The 22,722-nt window shown below is 45.3% G+C and overlaps 1 protein-coding gene across 2 annotated transcripts in view; it reads right to left on the bottom strand.

Moving 5' to 3' along the window:
• Nucleotides 1-8,652: 8,652 nt before the first annotated feature.
• SLC6A17 (solute carrier family 6 member 17) overlaps nt 8,653-22,722 on the bottom strand; it is a 63,979-nt gene continuing 49,909 nt past the window's right edge. For both annotated transcript variants that reach the window (XM_044001596.1, XM_044001595.1), the window contains 2 exons: nt 15,391-15,553; nt 8,653-13,806 (listed from right to left, as the gene is read on the bottom strand). In XM_044001596.1, the coding sequence (XP_043857531.1) occupies nt 13,438-13,806; nt 15,391-15,553 (532 nt within the window). In that variant the 3' untranslated portion in view covers nt 8,653-13,437. The remainder of the gene's footprint in view (nt 13,807-15,390; nt 15,554-22,722) is intronic.

Here is a 22,722-nt window from a genome sequence, read left to right as displayed (position 1 = left end):
TTATAGATAGCCAGGCTCCTGGACCTTTTTACCCTCAACTGTCTCACTTCCTCATTTTCTCCCAGTAGGGGTGTTTTCTTGGCTCGAGAGACCTATTGCACCCAAACCCTAATGACTGGTTCTTTTTCCTCTGCCTTACTTTCCAAGTGTCCCCCTTTCATTCTCTCCTTCACACACTCCAGACCTCTAGTGCCATTAACTACTGTTTATTCACAAAGAAAAACAGAATCAATATATAAACTCAGAAATAATTCCCTGTGGTAAGGTATTGAGAAATGCACATAAAAGAAAGCCTGACAAAGAAGTAGGAGGAGTGTTTTGTATGTTTTCTTTTTGTATTCCCCCCCCTCCCGCCCCCCAGCACCCCATGGTGCCCAGTGCTGTGCACACAGTTTACTGAGTACATAATTACTACATTTAATTAATTAAGAGTTCAGGGCAGGGGGAGGGGTAGAACTTGGAACCTGCCACTAAATCCTTTACTCCCTACCAAAATGTCCCAGATTCATGGTCCTAGGACTAGTAGCTGGGAGCCGGCTAAGGGAGAAGGGAGAAGAGGGACATTTGATTCTGGGGATGACTCAAACACACCTGGGGTGTGTTGAAGGGATGAATGGAGCCTCACTAGAGGCCGGCTTAGTTTTGAGGTACTTGTAGCCTCAGGGAGATACTGCCCTGTATTGCTCTGCAAAGCTGAATCCATTCAGGGCTGGTTGGGGCCCTAGGAGGTCCAGACTGAAATGGATTCTCAGACTTCACCTTTGAACCAGCCAGACTCTAGGGGGTAGTCTCAGATCTTATGTGGAGGTCTTATAGGATCATCGATTAAAGCTAAAGGGGACTTTGGAGTCCAACACCTCAATTTTACAGACGAATAGGTTGACTTGTCCAGGGAGTAAGGAGCAGAGATAACATTTGAACCCACATCCTCTAACTTCAGAGACAATGTAATTTCCACTGTTACCTCAACAAGAGACAAGCTTCAGGGCAGGTTGGGAGCTCTACTCTTCTGTGTTGTCCTCTTCTTGGTGGGGGGTACCGAGACATGCACTGAAGCCCCTCCTATCCACCAATTGTTAAATTTTCAGTGTGATCATTTATGCTTTGGAAATCAGCAAATGCTAAAAATTGGGGTTTGAGTTATTGTTTGTTGATTGTCTATATTTAAGAAAGTAAGTGATAGGGTTAATGTTAATAATGCAGATGAAACTTTAAAATGTGTCATGACTTTAAAAATAGTCTTCCCCCGACAGCTGGTTGTTAAACATTTTACCAGCAGACCACTGACTGTTAATCTTCCTTTGGGGCACATTTGCATTTCAATCAGAGGGTGCTTTGTGTAACCCCCAAGATCACTGAATTTGGAATCAAAGCCCCAGGCTTCAGATGTTTGGTCTGCTATTTAGAACCTGTGTAACCTGGAATCAGTTACTTCCCTTCTCCTGGCTTCAGTTTCCTTATGGGAATCAAATAGGCATTTCTTTCTTTCTTTCTTTCTTTTTGTGAGGCAACTGGGGTTAAATGACTTGCCCAGGGTCACACAGCTATTAAGTGTTAAGTGTCTGAGGCCGGATTTGAACTCAGATCCTCCTGAATCCAGGGTCAGTGCTTTATCCAATGTACCACCTAGCTGCCCCTCGAATAGGCATTTCTAAGGCTTTTTGGAAGTGGCTCTGGTAAAGGATGATGGTAAAATTTGGAAAGATAAGAATGCATACATTTCTAGGAAATACTCAATTTTTCATTTGGTGCCCAGATTCATACAGTAAAGAGATGTCTGGTCAATCTCTAGTCAGCTAACAAGTATTTATTAATTACATGCCTACTATATGACAGGCACTGTGCTAAATGATGAGGATGCAAAGAACAGCAAAAACACTGTCTCTTCCCTTAAGGGGCCCACATTCCAATGGGGAAGGCAACATGTAACTAATATAGTAGTACATAAAAAGATATAGTAAAGGGTAAAGCTAGGTAGTGCAGTGGATAGAGCACCAGCCCTGGATTCAGGAGGACCTGAGTTCAAATCTGGCCTCAGACACTTGACACTTACTAGCTGTGTGACCCTCGGCAAGTCACTTAACCCTCATTGCCCTGCCAAATATATATATATATATATATATATATATAAAATACGTCATCAATCAATCAAAAAATATTTATTAATCATCTACCACATGCCAGGCACTGTGCTAAATTCTGGGGATTAAAAAAAGAGGCAAAAGAGAGCCGGTGCCCTAAAGGAGCTTATTATCTAATGGGGGAGGCAACATGCAAATAACATATACAGTATAAATGGGGAAGGGTCATCTCAGAAGGAAGACCTTGGGGCATCAGGGGACTACTGGGAAAGCCTTCTTGCTGAATGAAAGTGGGATTTCAGTGAGTCTCCAAGGAAGTGAGGAGTCAGAGGTGAGTAGGACAAACCATCCAGGCTTGGAGGTCAGAGAAAGGAGACAGAGGGCTATGTGGGAGGAACGGCAGGCAGGTCTATGCTTCCAACATAGTGGAGGGGAGTTCAATGAAAGGAGACTGGAAAGGTAGGATGGTACCAGTTTGTGAAAGGCATAAAAACCCAAACAGAAGATTCTATCTTTTATCCTAGAGATAATAGGCAACCGCTGAAGTTGAATGAACAGCAAGAGGGTAGGGTTGGATACCTGGGTTCCTATGTCTCTGTGGCCTCATGACCTTTAAGTGTCTCAGTTTCTCCATTTGCTTCATGGGGATGAGAGGAAGATGGGCACAGAGACCAGGGAAACTATCAAGGCTGACTTAGATGAAATAGCAGAAAAGAAACGCTAGAAATTTCAACAGGCTTTTCTCCCCTCTAGTGGTCATGCCTAGAACAACTTCTATGTGTCTGAAGAGACGAGAACTGATCCAGAGCCTGCCGGGTCACAGTATTATCAAATTTTGTCAATGGAAATCTCCATAGTACAACAATAAAAATAGTTAGCATTTATATAGTGCTTTGGGGCAGCTGGATGGCACAATGGATAGAATTCTGGGCCTGAAGTCGGGAATACTCATCTTCCTGAGTTCAGATCTGGCCTCAATTACTAGCTGTGTGACTCTGGGTAAGTCATTTAACAATTTGCCTCAGTTTCCTTATCTGTAGAAGGAGTTGGAGAAGCAAATGGCAAACCACTCCAGTATCTTTGCCAAGAAAACGCCCAGTGGGGTCACAAAGAGTCGGACATGACTGAAATGACCAAACAGCAATATAGTGCTATAAGAGCTTTATAAATATTATATAATATAGAAATACTATATATATAAAGTCCTTTGCAAAGCACTTTATGAATATTATATGATTTTGTCATCACAACCACCCTGAAATTGGTATGACATTTATTTTTCAGATGAGGAAACTGAGGTTACATGACTTGCCCAGGGCCACACAGTTAATAAGAGGCTAAGGTCAGATTGAAATTCAGGTCTTCCTGACTCCAGTCCCCGTGCTCTAACCACTGCACCATCAGCTGCCTGTATTCCAAACTCAACAAGGGGTCATTCAGCCTCTGCTTGGAGACCTCTGATGAAAGTGAACTCACTACTTTCTGATGTACCTATTTAATTTCTCAGCCACTCACATTATCAGGAATTTTCCCCTCACATCAACTTCAAAACTGCCTCTGGGGGGAGGGGGGGGGGCGGTATAGTTAGGTGGTGCAGTGGATAAAGCACCAGCCCTGGATTCAGGAGAACCTGAGTTCAAATCCAGGATCAGATGCTTGACACTTACTAACTGTGTGACCTTGGACAAGTCACTTAACCCTCATTGCCCCACCAAAACAAAACAAAACAAAAAACCCTGCCCCTTTTCAATCCTCCACTCATGGGCCCTCTGTGGCCAAAAAGAACAAGTCGGATCACTTTGGAACATCCCTCTGCCATTCAACCACCTTTCTTCCATTGGTGAATTCCCTCCATGGACCCATGCCAACCGTGCTTCCTTTCTGACCCTCCTGAACTTTGCCATTATGATTCAGTCGCCTTCTCACCCTGGAACAAGTCTCCCTCATGCTGGGTGGTCCATTTCCTTCCTGGGCCTCCATTTCAGGGATAGGCCCTGGCTGACCGGGCTTCATTTTCCCCCTGGCTGTCCTTCTGACTCCCTTGCAGAGTTCACCCCTATGTGAGTACTCCCCCCCACCCCACATGCCCACCCTTTTCCAGCTCCCTGGTGTATGTTGTTTTACTTCAGGGCAGCAACTATCTTTTTGGCTCATCTTAAGGGCTTAGTAAATGCTTGTTGCTGCCTGCCTGCTTTTCCCACATGATAGCCCTTCAAATGCCTAAAGATGCGGATCATGTCCTGTGCCTGCCCACCTCCCCCCACCCCCAGTCTTCTTTTCTACAGGTTAAATGTCCTGATTCCTTCCATCTATCTTCACATCATGGACTCAATGTCTTTCAGCAGCCTGGTTTCTCTCATCTGAATGTTTTCCTGTTTATCAGCCTCTCTTCCTAAATTGTGGTGCTCAGAAGTGAAGTCAATGAACACCACAAACCCAACCCCCTTGAAGGCTCCTTAGCTCTTGCCCCCCACCCCCACCTCATTGCTGTGGCTATATGTTATAATTCTTGCTTCTCCCTCAAGTGCTACCTAAGGGATTTTGTGGGGAATGGGTGGGGAAGGATCAGGTAGAAGGTAAAATCCCTTCTCTCCAGCTCTGTTTGCGTTCAGTGCTTGGCATACAAGAAGTACTTCATAAATGCTTATCAACGGGATGCTTTCCTACAAGGTCAGAAATCCTTGGAGAGGTGACACCTTTCCAATATTTAGTATCATTTTCATTTCTTAGTCCACACTACTATCCTGGCAGGTCAGATTATTGATGCGGACGTAATCTACCCGGATTTCAGCAAAGCATTGCTCTCTTGGCTTGGTGATGTGGTGCATAGAGGATTGGGTGTAGAGTCCTGAAGACCTGAGTTCAAATCCAGCCTCAGACATTTACTAACTGTGTGAACCTGGGTAAGTTGCTTAACCTCTGTCAGCCTCAGTTTTCTCATCTGAGAAATGGGAATTGTAACGATTGGAATGACGCCACCTGCTGGAGACTTACTGTAGAAGAGTTCTGCCCATGAAGCGAAGGTCTTTGAGGGCAAGACCAGGAGTCTTTTCTTTGGCGTCAGAAGTGACGCGGGCTAGTGGGAGGAGGAAGGAAGAGACTGGCGCTCAGTCTCGCACTCTTTCCTTTGGACTCTGGTGGAGAGAGGAGCTAGAAATGTGCTCTCCCTTTAATAGATAGGAATCTAGGCCTTTCTCTCTCTTTACCAAAATTCTTATTCTCCTTAATAAATGCTTAAAACTCTAACTCTTGCTAAAGCTTATAATTTATTGGCGACCACTCATTGGATATTTGAGACAGACTAGCTAGAATTTTAGCCCTTAACAGGATGATAATAATAGCACCTAACTCTTAGGGTTGTAATAAGATCAAAGAAGATAATATACCAAATGCCTTTATATAGTCGTATGTAAAGTGATTAAAGCATATCAACCATAGCTATTTATTGTTAGTTTTGTTCAGTCTTTTTTTTTTTTTTTTTCCAGTCATGCCTGACTCTTCGTTACCTCTTTTGGAGTTTTCTTGGCAAGGGTTTTTCTATTTCTTTCTCTAGTTCATCTTTGGGTAAATTTTTTAAATTTCTTTTAAACTAAAATTAAAAAAAAAGAAAAGAAAAAAATTGCCATGTACCCAGCAGAACATGAGACAATTCCGTGTAAAACAATAAATTTCCATTTCAAGAAAACCTATGTAATAAATACTACACATTGTTTTTGAAACTGTCCAGTTTCTCTTTGCTTCCTTGGTGGGTTTTTTTTGTTCTCTGATGTGAGCTTTTAATTTTATTTTCTTCCCTTCCTCCCCCCACCCTAAAGAAGGTTACAATTCAATTAAGCATGGTATATACATACATAATACGTATATACATACATATATCTATAAACACACACTGCATACATATACACTCATATACACATGTGTAAGAGCGTACTATGCTTATTTCCACTTGTCATCTGTTTCTCTGAAGCTGGATAGCATTTTCCTTCACAAGTCCAAGTCTTTCCACATTTTTCTAAATCAACCAGTTCATCATCTCCTGCACCACAGCAATATTCCAACCCAATCACATACCATTTGAGAGATTGTCTATGAAAAGTTCCTCAGATTTTCTGCCTTCCCTTCTATTCTTGGCTACATAGGTTTTATTTGTACAAGAGAATTTTAATGTAAAATAATACAAATTGGGGGCAGCTAGGTGGCACACTGGATAAAGCATCGGTCCTGGATTCAGGTGGACCTGAGTTCAAATCCGGCCTCAAACACTTGACACTAGCTGTGTGACCCTGGGCAAGTCACTTAACCCTCATTGCCCTGCAAAAAAACAAAAAACAACAAAAAAATCAAAAATTAAAAGAATACAAATTATTGATTTTACACTTCAACAATGCTCTCACCTTATAATATAGTCTAAGGTCTGATATTGATGAATCTACTTCCTTTACATCTTTTTTTCTCTTGTTCTAGTTCATTTTACAGATGAGGAAACAGACAAACAGGGTTGTGATTTGCTCAGGGTCACACAGCTAGTAAGTGTCTGAGGCCTGATTTGAACTCATGAAGATGATTCTTCTGGATTCCAAGCCCAGCGCTCTATCCACTGGGCCACCTTGCTATTTGTTATGTTATCCCTATGGACAATAGAGAAATATATGAGCTCTATAATTGCCTGGTTTTAGAAGATTAGGGAATAGACTGTGGTATAAGGAATTCCCAGGTCAGAAAACTTGCTCTACCAATGCAAGTGGGTACTTTCTCTGAAAGTTTGGAATTGTGAAGAACACTGAATTTGGGTCTTCCTGCTCCATGCCCAGAGCTCTGCCTCACAGATAATGGCAGAGCTAGAATTGAAACTCAGACTGTCTGGGTCCAGCTCTCTGTCTACTATGTCATACTGCTTCACACGAGACAAGTGGGCAAACAGAGGTAGGTGCCATCATTATCCCTGTTTTACAGATGAGGAAACTGAGGCAAACAGAGGTTAAAAATTACTTGGCCAGGGTGTCAGAACTAGTAAGTGTCTGAGGTCAAATTTGAACTCAGGTCTTCCTGACTACAAGCCCACCACTCTATCCACTGCACCTCCTAGCTGCCCCTTTTATCTAAATCTATGAGCCCTCGGAGGGTGCCAGGGGACCTTCCTAAGGGTATCCCATTGTTTATTTATTGCTCTTGATCACAAGACCAGCCTGCCTTCTTTTCCAGTCCGATCTAATGGCTATTTTTTTGTTTTAGATGATTCTAATGAAAGTATATTTTAATGGCAAGCAGGTAACGGTCTCCTCTCATTCTGCCCTGGTTGGGCCACAGCTGGAGTGCTGCGTTCACTTCTGGCAGCCCTATTTTAGACAGATCTTAACAAGCTGAAGTACAACAAGAGAAAAGAGGGGCCAGAAAGGTGAGAGGGCTCTGCACTGAAGGAGCTGGGGAAATTGAGCCTGGTGAAGCTTGGGGAAGGGGTGGGGGTGGGGGGACATTGTGACAGCTGTATTTACGTATTTGAAGAGGTCTGTGATAGGAGAATTATATTTACTCTGTTTGATCCCAGAGGGTAGGACTTGGTGAACTCTTATGGGCTTGGTATAAAGAGTCTTTCTCGAAATTCCAGCTCTAATAATTAGATGAGCTATGGGATGCCTTCCAGCTCTTCAAATCGACCATCGTTTTGCAACCAGCTCCAGAGGTGGAGGTTGGGGAGAGGGAAGAGGTGATCCCAAATCTCCAAAGGCCTTGTTCCTGTAGCCACCCCTTGAGGGAATCCTATGGCAAGCACAGACCCCTGCTGGATACCCACTGTAAGGCATCTGTATGTGCCCCACTCTCATAAGACCATGGACTTAACTGAAAGGGCCCTTGGAGGCTATAGAGCCCAAGCCAGAGAAATCTACTGTCTTGCCTTGGGTCACGCAGGTGGTGAGTGTCTGAGGCAGAATTCAAACTCATTTCTTTCCATCCCAGCCCCCTTCTCCCCTGGTGCCTTTCTCCAGGAGAGTCCATTTGGAGGAGGCTCCCAGGCTGACCATCCCCGGTTTTCCTCCTGTTTCTTCAAGCTTCAGCTGTGGTCTCACTCAGACATTTCCCTCAGTCCTCTGGGGCTTTCTCACCATGCAGCATCACTCTGACACTGACTCCCTTCTCGGCATCATCTTCCCTTGATGCCTGGGACTGTCTTTTGGTTTTGCCTTATCCCAGAGTTTAGTACAGTGCTAGTACTTGGTAAATAGTTCATAAATGCTGGTTATCTTGCTGACTTCTGGTGCTCCATCCTCTACATGGCCTGGCTCTGGGCTCTTCCCTGAGGACAGATTCCCCCAGAATCCCTCCCAAACTTTGGAGATCCTTCCTCTTCCAGCCAGCACCTTCATGCTGCCTTTCATGACCCTCAACTTCTCTATTCTGCCTTCCCACCTTTTCCCTGGAACCTTTACCCTTCTCCCTACCCCCCCCCCAATTCTCTTCCCTTCTTTCCCTCCCCCAACCCACCCAAGCAGGAAACAAAGTCAACAAGAGCTTGGTAAGAAGAGATACTTTATTGTGCCCCATGGTGGGGGTGGCAGGGGGTTCGGAAGGACTGTCGTGTTCCCTCCTCCTGAAGTAGGGCAGTTTTTAATAAGAGCTCTGACCGGCTACATCATGGGGTGGGGGGGTGGGAGAGGGGAGGGATCGTATGTGCTGAATTATATTTCAACTTTTACTAGAAAACAAAGTGGCTATAAGTTGTGTGCTTGTATCTAACTATCTGTACAATGGAACCTGGCCGAGGAGACAGTGGCCTCCATCTGTCCTTGAGAACCTTCCTCCAGATCCCAGTCCTTCAGTTCCACCCTAGTTGGGAGACAAACCTGACCCCCAGAACTCCAGGGTCTGGGAGAAGAGCTTGTTCTCTCTGAGAAACCACTTTAGCTGCCTCCAGGCTGTGCAAAGAATTCTGGGCCAAACTCAGTGTTTTAAGCTGAGAAAGGACTTTAGAACGCTCATTGAGCTGGTGGGAGGGAGGTTTGGGAAATAACGTAGGGGCGGTGAGGTGTTAAATCTGGTTGCCTTCTGCTCACCCTGGGGTTGGGGTGGGCAGATGTAAGGCATTTCTGAGAGGCAGAACCAAATGCCCTTCATTCAGAGCAGGTGGATGAGCTGAAAACCTCGGACAGGGTTGAAGGATGGGGAGGAGGGCTGGAATGTGGTGGCCACTGGGGCCAGTTAGTAATACTGCAGGCAAGCACTGGGGGCCAGGACCAACAGCAGCTTCTAACAACAACTCACAGGCCACAGATTACATAGCTAACATCAGACTCACTTCTTAGGGACTGTCCCCAGCACTATGGGGAATTTATTGCTAGAAAGCAAAAGCTATCAGGGCCAGGAACCTGCCCACACCTGCTTGGGCCCAACTGGCTCCTGTTGGGGGTGGTCAAGGGAAGAGAAACCTCACCCTGCCCAGTGCCCACCTGTTTCCATCCAAGCTAGCACCGGTCTTGTCCACATTTACATATACCTTAGGGGAGCCCAGCTCGGTGCCTGGCATAGTGTCTTTGCTAGCGGGGTGGAGGAAAAATCTCCCTGAGCAAAAAGCTGGTGATAGGAGCAGGAGGGGAACCAGGGATGTGCTCAGCTCCTGCCCACTCTTTCTCCCCAGTGATGTTATGGCCCACAGCTCCCAGGTGTGGGCTGGGTGGGTCCTGGCCTGCCCATACCTAAGGAGAACCCCTCCTGTAAGATTGTGAGAGTGGAAATAATGGGGTACAGGGAAGGGCTTTGTCTGGGATCCTCTGGTTTCCTTGGACTTCTTGCATATGAATTCTGGCCCTTTACCAAGTTTTACCAAGCCAAGCAGTAGCTAGGGAAGTTGAGAGGAGGACACAAAAGGCATGTCCTACCCCCCATTCCCATGAATCTGTCCCTTAGAGCCCCAGAGGCCAGTCTTTTACCCTTATCAACCAAACTCTTTTGTTCCATCAAGTAGAAAAGTTGGAGTTTGTGGTAAAGACAGCCTGGCTGCCTCTGTCCCTCCCCGCCTCCACCCCAGTGCTTTGTCCCTAGTAAGTACGGGGGTACCCCAAACTGGAACACTGAAGAATCTTTAAGAACAGCAGAGATCCCCTCAACTTGCATCCCATATACTCATGCCAATCTGCCAGGTTAAGCTTACTGCATTGTCAGCATCAATAAGCACAGAGACAGGGGGATAGATGAAAGGACCTCCCCCAGCCAGTGACATGGAGGAGTTTCTTCTCTGGTAAGAGGGACTATGAACTTGATGGGAGCACCTAAGTTGTTGGTGGGAAGAGAAGGTTCAGGGTTTTGCTTGCCCTTTTCTCTATCTCTGAAGAGTGGCCAGGGTGATAATGTCTTACTCTGTTCCTGCTCATTTATGAATGCAAACCACTTCTAGACACATGGGATCCATGGATAGCTCACTCTGGCTACTTACAGAAAGACAAACAGACAGACAGATGGACAGACATCACCCTGGAGTAAAATTCACTCTGTAGACTAAGGCCTCTGTTGTCCCAAGGTAAAAGCCTAGTAGGTAAAGGGCACCCCCACCGGTGGGGGCCTTTTCTTCCCTCATTTCCAATCTATCAGTCCAAGGTCTAGTGTGGGACAGCAGCAGGCAGGAGTGGGTAAAAGGCCCAGGAAAGCAGTAGACACAAGGAATCACAAATCCTAACACACGCCTGCACGAAGCTCCTACTCACCTATCAAAGGAGCCCTATGGCTAACACACAGTAAGTAACAACACAGCGGGAACCAGGCCCCAGCCTACAGCGAATGGTTACAATGCAATACTGAACCCCACATAAAACAAAAGAGTGGTTCCCCCCACCCACCCACCCAGCCCAGTGCCCTGCCCCTGCAGGCTGTCAGGCTGGGGTCTCACCCAGCCAAACACTAAAAAAAAATTATAAATATCAAATATACAATGAAAATATATCTGTACAGCACTGAGGATGAAAATAGTCCACTAATCACTGCTTTGGGCTTCTCATTAAACAGCATTTACACGGACATGTACAGCTCATATATACAATAGAAATAGAATATATAGAATATTATATATATTATATATAATGTATGTCTCTCTCGGGTTTTTTAAATTTTCCTTTTCCTACCTAATTTCACTGAAGATCAAGCTCAGGGCAAAGGTGAGGACAGGGGTGGGAAGAGGGAGGAGTAATCAGTCTCTGGGAGGTGAGGGCACCAAAGATTGGGACAGATTCATTCATATGCTCACCCTACTGTGGGAATAAGTAAGGACCTCCCACATAGGAGGCCCTAAGAGGATGGGGTGGGGGGGTGGGGGGGAGAGAGAAGGCAAGGAAGAAGCAGAAGCAGCAGCCAGGAAAAGAGAGAGGCTGGACAGGATGAAAGATGAGAAGATGGAAGGGGATGGCCAAGGTGCAGAAGACAGAGAGAGGAGAAGGGGATCCTAGGCTCAGTCTGTCTGTCCCCTCCTGATCCTGAGTGAAACCTTGGCCACATCCATCCAAGGAAGGTACTTCAGGGTCCTTCCCCGAGGGACCTGGACCAAGCACTTTTGCCTAGTACCTCACCGTGGAAGAATTGTCTAAAGGCAGAGAATCGGTTTCTAAGCCAGGGAAAGTTTGAGGGCAATTTGTTCGTTCATTCATTTGTTAATTCATTCATCAGATACTCAGTTCCCAATTAAATTCTGAAACACGAAGTGTTTTCTTCATTTGCACAACTTCCCTACCACTGTCACAGGATTGAGAGGTCATCTAATCCAACCCGCTTATTTTACAGATAAACTATGTGGGTAGCAAGTGACAGAACAGGGATTTGAACTCAGGTCCTGTGATTCCATGTTTGTGCTCAGAAATCCCGATGCCTCCTGGGCGGGGGCTAGCCCTCAACCAGGCAAGTCCGGATTAGAATACTGGGCATGATGTTGTGAAAAGAACCCCTGGGGGGAGGGGGCACTGAAAGGAGTTGCCATTGGGATTGTGCAGACAGTCCAGAAGGGGTTGTGCAGGATTGGGGAGTGGCCATCAGGGCTGGGGAGGCAGTGAAATTGAAACTCTTTACCCCAGACCTGAGGACTTCTCCCTCTTGTGCCTAATTAACCAAACATGGGCAAGGCAGGTCCTGGGCCAGAGTCCCCTTGACACTCCTAGGAGCTCAGAGAATCCTCCAGATCCCGGGGCCCTCCTGCTCTGGAGGGAGTAGCTGCCTGTGGAGAGGACTGCCCTGATGCCTGGAATGGTGGGCGGGGGCGGGGTGGGGGGGCGCAAGGGGAGGAGAGGGGGGAATCATGTGCTTCTGAAAACAAATTTGGGAGCAGCCTCTGCCCCCAGCCCACCTCACTCCCAACTGTCCTTGCTCCCAGAACTGGAGAGAGTCGAAGGCCACTGCCTTCAGGTTTGACTCAGAGCTAAACGAAGCATTCCCGAGCTGAGATGCTCACCTGACCCCAGGCAGGGCTATTCTCACAGACACGAGGAGACAGACAGCAGGACAGATGTGTCCGTGTGCACACACACTGTAAAAGGAGCATCCTTCAATAATTCACCTCCCCTCTTTTCTCCCGCAGCTGGGGGAGACCTTATACTGGTCCCTGAGCGAGATCTCCTACACTTTGGGCAGTGTCAGGAATATCGCTCAGTGCTGAAATCCATTCATCATCAACTCATCACTCCCCCTCCTCTCCCCCAAGCTCCCCTCAACAGGATCAGGCATGAGGAAAGCCCTACATCCATACTACCTGAGGCCCCAGCGGCAATTTCCCTGCTCTCTCTCACAAAGGCCTCCCAGGGGCTGCCCACCCCATTGCTTGTGCCTACAAGGATGAGTTGCATCTTTCTCCCAGATCACCAACATGGTGGTAACCTGCTGATCCCAAGAGAGGAACCTGCGGTCTTATTGGAGTCACTGCCTTGTCAAGCTCTGTCCAGGTAAGGAGCAAGAAAACACCAAAGGAGAGAGACAACTAGAGGTGGTAGAAAATGGGGGAAGAGGTGAAAGGGATGCCTCAGGAGTCACCTGGACTAGCTGCTAGGCTGGGAATCCAAATTCCTGAGTCATCTCTGACACAGCCACCACAGCACCTAAACTATAGTGATGGCACCTCCTAGGGTATGTAATTTGGCCAGACGTATGGAGGGGGCTGGATGGTTAGAGAGACAGGCAAATATGGGGGTAGTAGGGAAGGGAACGAGTTCCTAATCCCTTGTTCCTTACACCGAGGGTCCCAGGAATGATTCTAAGAGGCAAGGTGGTGGCTCTGAGAATCCAATAGCCATTTGAACTGGGGATGGTGCCACCACCGGTCAGGAATATGGGCAGTAGGAGGGTAGACCAGAGGCAGGTGAGGGATGGAGGGTGGGAAGTAGAGTGACAATGGTCACAGCTCAGATTCAGGGGTGCTGGCCAGCAGGTATCCGCTCCCATAGCGTCCGTTGGGGGCACTGGTCATCTCCAGGGGGGATGTGTTTCCTGGGCCAAGGTAGGAGCGGTGGGTGGGCATCGGGGAGGGAGTCTCACTGGGCATCTTGCTCAGGATGAAGCGGGTTTCATCATTTTCTTCCAAATTGGAGATGTCCTTCATCATCCGGCCCTTCTTGTAGGACACAGACAGGGTATTGGAGCCATCCGACAGCAGGTGGAACTGGCGGAGGATGAAGACCACAGGGATGGGCAGAATGGCCAGGACAATGAGAGTGATCAGGATAGCCATGGCCCAGTTGGGGAAATAGAGGTACCGCTCTGCAGCCTGAGAGAGGAAGAAAGGGGGGGGGTACACTAAGTACAAGCATCAGCCAGTGAGTCAGTCTTGCCTGGTTCTCTCTCTAGGCTACAAGAATGGTCTCTCTCTGACCCTCCTCACCAATTCATTTTAGTCAATGCTTGTTAACTATAGGCATAGGTCACTGTCCTAGGCACCCCAAGGGGACATGGCTATCTTTCTTCACTCCCTTCTCTGCCACAGTATTGAAGAGACAGATCACACCCCCAGTATAGAATCATAATTCTAGGGCTGGAAGGTATTCCAAAAACCACCTAATCCTATCCCATCATTTTACAGATAAGGAAACTGAGACCCTTGGAAAATAAGTGACTTGCCAAAAAAAAAATGCAGAAGACTTCATTGGACTTAGAGAATGAAGTGATCTGGGATTCATTACATTCCGTGTAACTGCTGATCTAGAGAATGTATTTGATTGGAATGTAAAGCAACTGCTTCTATATTTATCAGCAGAATATTCAACAAAAAATAATGCTCTGAACCAGGTTGTCCTTTGGGACAAGATCATTCTGAGAAGTGAGAATCTGAAGCTGCTGCTGCAAGATGTGAAATCAAAATATTTTTCTTTGATGATGGAAACAGTCTCAAAGGAAACAGAAATGTTAGTTTAAGCCCCTCTTGGAATGTTGCACCAAATGTTGGAATTCTGCCTCTTTCGACAGGTTTTGGGACATGTCTATTCTGTTCCCAGATACATATGAAATAACCAAGAGTTATTAAATCATTATTCTGAATTTGAGCAACATATTTATACTTGATATATTTGATCTCATTTTCCCCATCCCTCTCCCTTTTCCTGCCCTCTTTTCTTTTGCCCTGAAAGCAGGAGATACTTGCTTTTGGTTGTAACTTTTACCAAAAAAACGAGGCTTCTTTTGTTTGTTTGTTTGGTTTTTACAAGAGCCAATGTTGAAAAATATAACTGAAAGGAAAGGCAAATGGGTGACAATTTTTTTTAAAAATTGGCCACTTGAGGGAAGAAGGAAGAAAATTTGGAACACAAAGTTTAAAAAAAAATGTGAAAAAAAATTTTTTACATGTAACGGGAAAATTCTAAATAAATGAATGAATGAATGAACAAATAAAGAGATAAATAAATGTCAAAATAAACAAATAAACAAACTAACAAATAAATAAATGATTGGCCACTTGAATGAAGTATTCCCTTATTAAAAATTGAAAATCCTCAAAAAAAAAAAAACTAGACAGAACCCAGGTTCTCTCACTCCGGAACCAGTGCTTTTAAATGACACATCCTATAAATGATAAGAGACAACATGATAGAGTAAGAATCAAGAGACCTGGGATCTAGCTTTGGTTCCACTGCTAAGCTTGCTTAGTCACTGTGGCTAACTAATATGGCCTCTCTGGGACTTAGTTTCCCCAGCTCCAAAATAGAGCATCAACTCCCTACTGAGAACAAATAAATAGGTCTGAGAAATGATAGTGACTCAAGAAGGATCCAGTGGAACTGATGTGACCCTGCCCTTTGAAACAGAAAAGCTCACAGGAGAGGGAGGCTTGGGGAAAAGTGACCTATTCTTTCCTCACCTCTTCCTTGATCCAGGCACTGTAGCCTGGTGGGGTGACACCCAGCTGGATGATGCTGGCAGTGGTGAGAATGGCCATGCACAGCGGAGACACATACTTCCACATATAGAAGTAGAATTGGTAGGGCCGGAAGCCCAGCATCTCCGTCAGCTCCTGCATGAACCTGGCAAGGGAAGAAAACAGAGAGAACTGGAGGAGATGGGAGTGACTGTCCCCACCACCAGCCCAGAGCCAACCAAGGGCTTGAGTGATTATCTTTCATCACATTGCTCAGGGATAAGGAACATTCTCTCCCCATCCCCCACCCCCCATCTGCCTGGCTCAGAACTCATCATCAGCAAGAAGCTTTCTCGGTTAACTCCTCCCTAATCCTAGGACAGTGGGAGCAACTTCATCTCCTGTTCTTTTTTCTCTGTCCTAATCAACCACAAAAGTCCCATATTCACAGGATCATACAATGAATGTGAGAGCAGGAAGGGACTTGGGAAATCATCTCATCCAACGTTCTCATCTAACAGATGAGGAAACTGGAGGCCCAGAGAAGTGACATGATTTGCCCAAAGATACCCACAGGTAGTAAAGGACAATCAGGAACCCAACAGCCCTGAGATCGGGTCTAGCACTCTTTGTACTACATTAATTTGTGCCTGTCAATATGGCATATGATAAACATTCACACATAAACGTTCGCTAGACTCTCGAAGATAGAGCTTAGCTTTGACGTGGTTCCTGCCTCAGGGAGCTTACAATCTAACAGGATAGATAATACCAACACGAAATACTAGAATTAAGAATGGGATATAACAGGGGCAGCTAGGTGGTACAGTGGATAAAGCGCCAGCCCTGGATTCAGGAGGATCTGAGTTCAAATCCAGTCTCAGACACTTGACACTTTCTAGCTGTGTGACCCTGGGCAAGTCACTTAACCCTCACTACCCTGCAAAAAAAAAAAAAAGAATGCCAAATTTGGGGGGCAGCTAGGTGGCACAGTGGATAGAGCACCGGCCCTGGAGTCAGGAGGACCTTAGTTCAAATCTGGCCTCAAACACTTAACACTTACTAGCTGTGTGACCCTGGGCAAGTCACTTAATCCCAATTGTCTCACAAAAATAAAAAAGAATGGGATATAATTAATGTGCAAGAGAGGCGCAAACCAAGAGCTCCAATTATTTACAGCTAGATAAATCATGGCAGGAGGAGAGGTGGCATTTGAACTGGGATTCAAGGATGTGAAGGAGTAGGGTCAAGGATAAATACACTGATTCTCAGGTATACTGAAAAGTCTTCCAGAGTATTTCTTTGGTCTCCATTCACATTCCTAGCTTAGAACTCTAGGCGCCATGATAACAATAGCTAGCATTTATAGTATGCTTTTAGGTTTACAAAACACTTTTCAAGTATTATGTCATGTGGTCTTCACAACCATTCTAGAAGGTAGGTGCTATTTTTATCCCCTTTCTACCAATAAGAAAACTGAGTCAGGGGCAGCTAGATGGCACAGTGGATGGAGCACCCGCCCTGGATTCAGGAGTACCTGAGTTCAAATCCAGCCTCAGACATTTAACACTTACTAGCTGTGTGACCCTGGGCAAGTCACTTAACCCCAATTGCCCCCCAAAAAAAAAAAAGAAAACTGAGTCAGGCAGCCTTTAAGTGACTTGCCCAGGGCCACAAAGTGACCAGTGTCCAAAGCCAAATTTGAATTCAGATCTTGCTTTCTCCTGATTCAGTGCTCTATCCACTGGGCCATCTTTTGTTGTTTGTCGTTGATCAACATGTTGATCAGCATGTTTCAGTCATGTCTGACTCTTTGTGACCCCACTGGGGGTTTTCTCGGCAAAGATACTAGAGTGATTTGCTATTTCCTTCTCCATCTCATTTTACAGATGAAGAAACTGAGGCAAACAGGGTAAAGTGACTTGTCCAGGGTCACACAGCTAGCAAATGTCTGAGGTTGGATTTCAGCTCAGGAAGATGAGTCTTCCTGACTCCAAGCCCATCACTCTATGTAATATGGTGCCACCTCGCTGCCTCTAATGCTCAATATACAATCAATATATAATAATACAGTAAGTCTTCCATCCTTCAACAATCGAGAGTTTAAGTACCTACTGTGTGTCAGGCACTGTGCAGGTGCTTCCATTTAAAGAGGAGAAAGAAGCCCAGCCAGCTCTTCACTTCCCACCAGCTATACTCTTTGGATGCTACTCCACCATCATCATGACTGGCCCCAGGAAAAGCTCACCACCAGGAAACTCATCATCCCATAGATTGCTTCAGCTTTAGTTCCCACACCTCATCAGGACCCTCCGTAGCCTCTGCCCCTCTGACTGGAGAACCAGAGAAAGGAGTAAAGCACTCCTCCCAAACCCTCCAAATAAAGAGGGCTCAGGAGCCCAGTGAGTTCTTCCTTTCTCAACAGCTGCCCTCTTTGGATTCTACCCTACCATCATCATGCCCCTACACCCCATACCTAGTGCTTTCTCCCCATCATTTTAGCTTCCTTTTGTATGCCGTGTTGCTCCATTAGACTATAAGCTCCTTGAGGGCAGGGCCTGTCTTTCCTTTTCTTATTGTATCTCCAGCACTTAGCACAGTGCCTGGCATATAGTAGGTGGTTAACAAATATTTATTGTATTGTATTATGTTGTGTTAGAGTTGCAAAGACAACAGTGAAAAAGTTCTTACCCTCAGAAAGCTTACTTTTTTTTTTGTGAAACAATTGGGGTTAAGTGACTTGCCCAGGGTCACACAGCTAGTAAGTGTCAAGGGTCTGAGGCTGGATTTGAACTCAGGTACTCCTGATTCCAGGGCTGGTGCTCTATCCACTGCGCCACCTAGCCGCCCCAGAAAGCTTACTTTTTAAACAAGGGAAAAACAATGCACTCTTGCATTTATATACAAGATATATCCAAAGAAATACAAAGTAACCTTGGGATAGGGAGGCTCTCCTAGTTGAGGAGGATCGAGAAAGGCATTGTGTAGGAGGTAGCATTCAGGCTGAGCTCTGAAGACACACAGGGATTCCATGAGGCAGATGGGAGGAGGGAGCACCTTCCTGGTATAGGGTACAGTTTGTACAAAGACGTGTAGACTAAAGACAAAGTGCCACGTCTGAAGAGGATCAGGGTAGCCAGTTTGGCTGGACGATAGGGTGCGTGAAGGGAGGTAATGTATAATAATCCTGGAAAGGTAGTTGGAGCCAGATGGTGAAGGACTTTAAATACCAAACAGGGCAATGTCGATTTGATCCTAGAGCTAATGGGGGCCACTGGAATTTTCCAAGCAGGGAAGTGACACAGTCAGACCTGTACTTTAGGAATATAACTGGGTAGATTTTGTGGAGGATGGATAGGAGAGGGAGACAGAATGGAGGCAGGGACACAAATCAGGAAGCTAGTATAATAGTTAAAGTGAGATGTGATCAGGGCCTGAACTAGGATGATTGAAGGGTAAACATTTAACTACCAGATCTGGGAAGGGGAAAAGGGGGGAAATACACACATAGAACATGCTATTTAATCGGCATTATTAATATGTTCTCCATCACTTTCTTAAATCTAGAAATCAGCAAAACAATAAATCAAGCCATGGTTTGTAGCGGAGATATAAATGCTCACACTGAAAATTTAACAACCAGCTCTTTGGTCTTAATTGACTCAAGCACAGCCCTGGGTGACTGTGATGCGAGTAGAAAGAAAGGGTGTGATGTGAGAAGTGTTGTGGAAGAAGAACTGACAAGACTTGGACACTGCCTGGATATGTGGGGTGAGAAAAAGTACAGAACTGAGGGAGGACAAGTTGAAGATTGGCCATCTGGATTCCTTCCTTTGTTCCTTTCTGTCCACATTTATTAATCGCTTCTCATGTGCAAGGCAATAAGCACTGTGGTAGGGTGGATAAGGGATCAACACTGGGGTCAGGAAGACCTGGGTTCAAGTTCTGCTTTTGATACATACCAAGAGCAAGTCACTTACCCTCTTGGTGGGCCACCCCACCCCCAAGCAATGCTCTAAGACCATACATCATGGACGATTGCAGATCTGCATTGGTGAAGGGACTGGTGGTACCCCACCCTGATGAAACTAGACCAAAAGCAGAAATTTACCAAAACAAAAAACAAAACAAACAAAAAAAAACCACACACACACACACACACACACAAAAGGAATTATCCTCTGCTCTGAGATAGAGATGAAGATAAGTAAGATAAAGTCCTCACTGTTAGGGAGCTTGAGCAGGTGCTCAAGAAGGAGGACAGTGCAGGGTAATAGAAAGAGATCACTAGACAGGGATCAACAAGAGTTGTCAACTAGCCAGTACTTGCCTAGTTTGATTAATGGTTTCTCCCAGAAGCCAAGTGCCAATAAGAATTTCTGTCTGGACCTACACTGGACTAGTATTTTTTAGTATTTCTGTCATGCAAAGAGTGGGCAAACATGCTTGTTGTTTGTCCTTCATTCTAAAAAAGGACCAATGACATACAGAAGGTGACGTCTTGACTTGCGAGTGAATTGGATTTAAGGGAGGCAGAGTTGTGCAAAGACACCAGCCATAGTCCCTCCTCCAGAATCATCAGTCCAGTGTCAGGATGACTGGGGGCGGACCCCGATGCAGTGGGAGGCCTTGGCCTTTTTAAGCTAAGGTCTTTCCCAGCTCTCAGTCTGTCTGGGGCAACACCCATTCAGTAGTTAAAGGCTAGGTACCTTCACAAAAGAATCAGTCTGGGAGGGGAAGACCCCTGGAGCTTCTGGCCAGAATAGAAACAATTGCTATTTACCCTCAGTCTGAGCCATCAGAACCCAAGCAATGAGCAAGTGAGGGCAAACATGCAAACATTTGTAAAATGAAAGGGCTTCACCAGATGGCTTTTAAGGTCCTTTGTTGTTTGAAACCTAAGATCAAGTTTGGACGGTCTCGGATGCCCTCTGCTGGGGAAGCGTGAGAAGTACAGCTTCCCCAGAGTCTCCCAGGTTCAATTAAACAAATATTTACCCAGTACCTGAACGAGTTTTAGTGGGCTACAAGTTCAACGTGAGCCAACAATGAGGCTGCGTTAACAGAAGTAGAGGTAGGCAGCAGTTTGTAGTGGAGAGAGTCAGGGTTAGATCCTGGCTCTGACACCCCCTCTGAGTAAGTGACTTTAGTGTCAGGAATTCTACTAAATCACTGGGAATACAGACAGGCAAAAGACAGTGCCTGCTCGCAAAGAACTCACAATCTAATAGAGAGACAACAAGCAAGCAACATGTACAAACAAGATAGAGACAGGCTGGATTAGAGGTAGTTTCAGAGGGAAGACAACTATAGAATGATCTCACACCTGTGGTTCATAGAGGGCTTTCCTTTTTTGCAACCCTGAGAAGTAAGTAGACAGGATCCAAACCCAGATCTCTCTTCTATGGGGTTGTTATACAAAAACAGGATTACAGGGGGCAGCTAGGTGGCGCAGTGGATAAAGTACCAGCCCTGGATTCAGGAGGACCTGAGTTCAAATCCGGCCTCAGACACTTGACACTTACTAGCTGTGTGACCCTGGGCAAGTCACTTAACCCCCATTGCCCTTCAAAAACAAAAACAAACAAACAAAAAAACCCACAACAGGATTACATTCTCTTCTGCTTGACCCCAGTAGGTAGAAGTTGCCAGGAGGACAATTTAGGCTCTACATAAGAAAGGACTTCCTAACAGAATTTGAGAAAAGGTTCTCCATACTTGCCAATCTCATGGAGTTTCAGGGCTTCAATTAAGACCTTCATGTAATAACAAGAACTTTCCTATGGAGCTTTAAGGATTACTTCTCTCCCAACAACCCTGAAATGTTGTATAAATGTTCTCTCATTTTTGAATGAGGCAACTGAAATTAAGAATTTACATGACCCACCCATAGTTACAAAGCCCATAAGGGCTAGGGTCGATGTACAAACCTACTTCTTCTGCCTCTAAGTGCAATATTGTTTTTTACTACTATATACCATATTGTAGATGACTCAGAAATCTATACCTCTCCAGCCCTGACTTCTCTTCCATGCTCCAGACTCAAATATCTAATTGCTTATAAGATATCTCTACCTGGATGTCTCGAGCATATCAAAATCAACATGTCTGAAGCCAAATTTATTGGTTTTTCCTCCTAAATCTACCCCTCTATAACTTCATTATTTCCATCAGTGTCACTACCGTTACTCAATATCGCAGTTCAAAATGTAGATAATATATTATATTCTTTCTCCTTTCATCTCTCATGTCTGATCAATGACAACCTCCAACATAGCTCTTGTGTTCGTTTCCTGTTCAATATTTCCATAGCCACCACACCTCAGTAATTTCTTTAATAGCATCTGATTGGCCTATGGTAGGCGGTTTGATGGGAACTCTGTGGAGCTGGTTCTATCAGTATCTTGGACAGAGACTACAGATGGCCAGTGACCTGGGTCAGGAATTGAGTGGGAGGAAGAAAGCAAGACGATAGCCTTTGAGAAACAGCACAGCACTTCCTTTGATCCCAAGCTGCTTCCTGAAATAATAACCCATCTTTAAAACATGAGTATTTTTCCAGCACTAGCAGAGTAGAGTGGATAGAGAGCTGGCTTTGGAGTAAAGAAGACCTGGGTTCAAGTCTTTCCTCTTGGCTGTGTGACCCTGGGCAAGATACTTAACTTCTCAGTGTCCCAGGTAACTCTGTAAGATTAGATGTTGAAGAGAAGGTACTGATCTTCATCAGTAGAGGGAGCTTCCTCACTTGAGTTCCCTACCCCAATGAAATTCACTCTCTATCCTTAGAGCTCACTCTCGATCCTTATCCTATTCTTTTGAAGATCTCATAGAGTAAAACATAGAACACTGCAATCTCTGAAGAAACAAAATCACGGGTGACCCAAAGTGTAATATGGTGGATGTAAGTGGGCTGCAACATTACCAACGAGGACTTGTGCACAAGGGGTAGCATAAACAACATCGTCAGAGAGTAAGGAAGCAAGATGTCATGGAGAAAGACAAAATCAGACAATCCAGATTCAAATCCTGGTTCCACTGATTAGTACTAATGTGACCTCCCCAAATCTGTTTGCCTCAGTTTCCTCATCTGTAAAATGAGTGACTTGGACTATATAGACTCTAAAACCCCTTCCAGCTCTAATTCTATGATCTTATGAGATTGTATGATCAGAAGAGGAGGCGAGCTAGTCATGTAGGCAGGGCTCAGGGGAACACTCCCCTGCACTTGGCTTGCTTATATAAGCAATGTCTACCCTTTCAGTTATTCAGTTATTTTTCAGTCATGCCTAACTCTTCGTGACCCCATTTGGGGCTTTCCTGGCAGAGATACTGGAG

This window comes from Dromiciops gliroides, chromosome 4 (assembly GCF_019393635.1).
Source record: "Dromiciops gliroides isolate mDroGli1 chromosome 4, mDroGli1.pri, whole genome shotgun sequence".
Classification (NCBI taxonomy): domain Eukaryota; kingdom Metazoa; phylum Chordata; class Mammalia; order Microbiotheria; family Microbiotheriidae; genus Dromiciops; species Dromiciops gliroides.
Note: the sequence above shows the minus strand (reverse complement) of the source record. Positions and strands in the feature narration are given on the sequence as shown.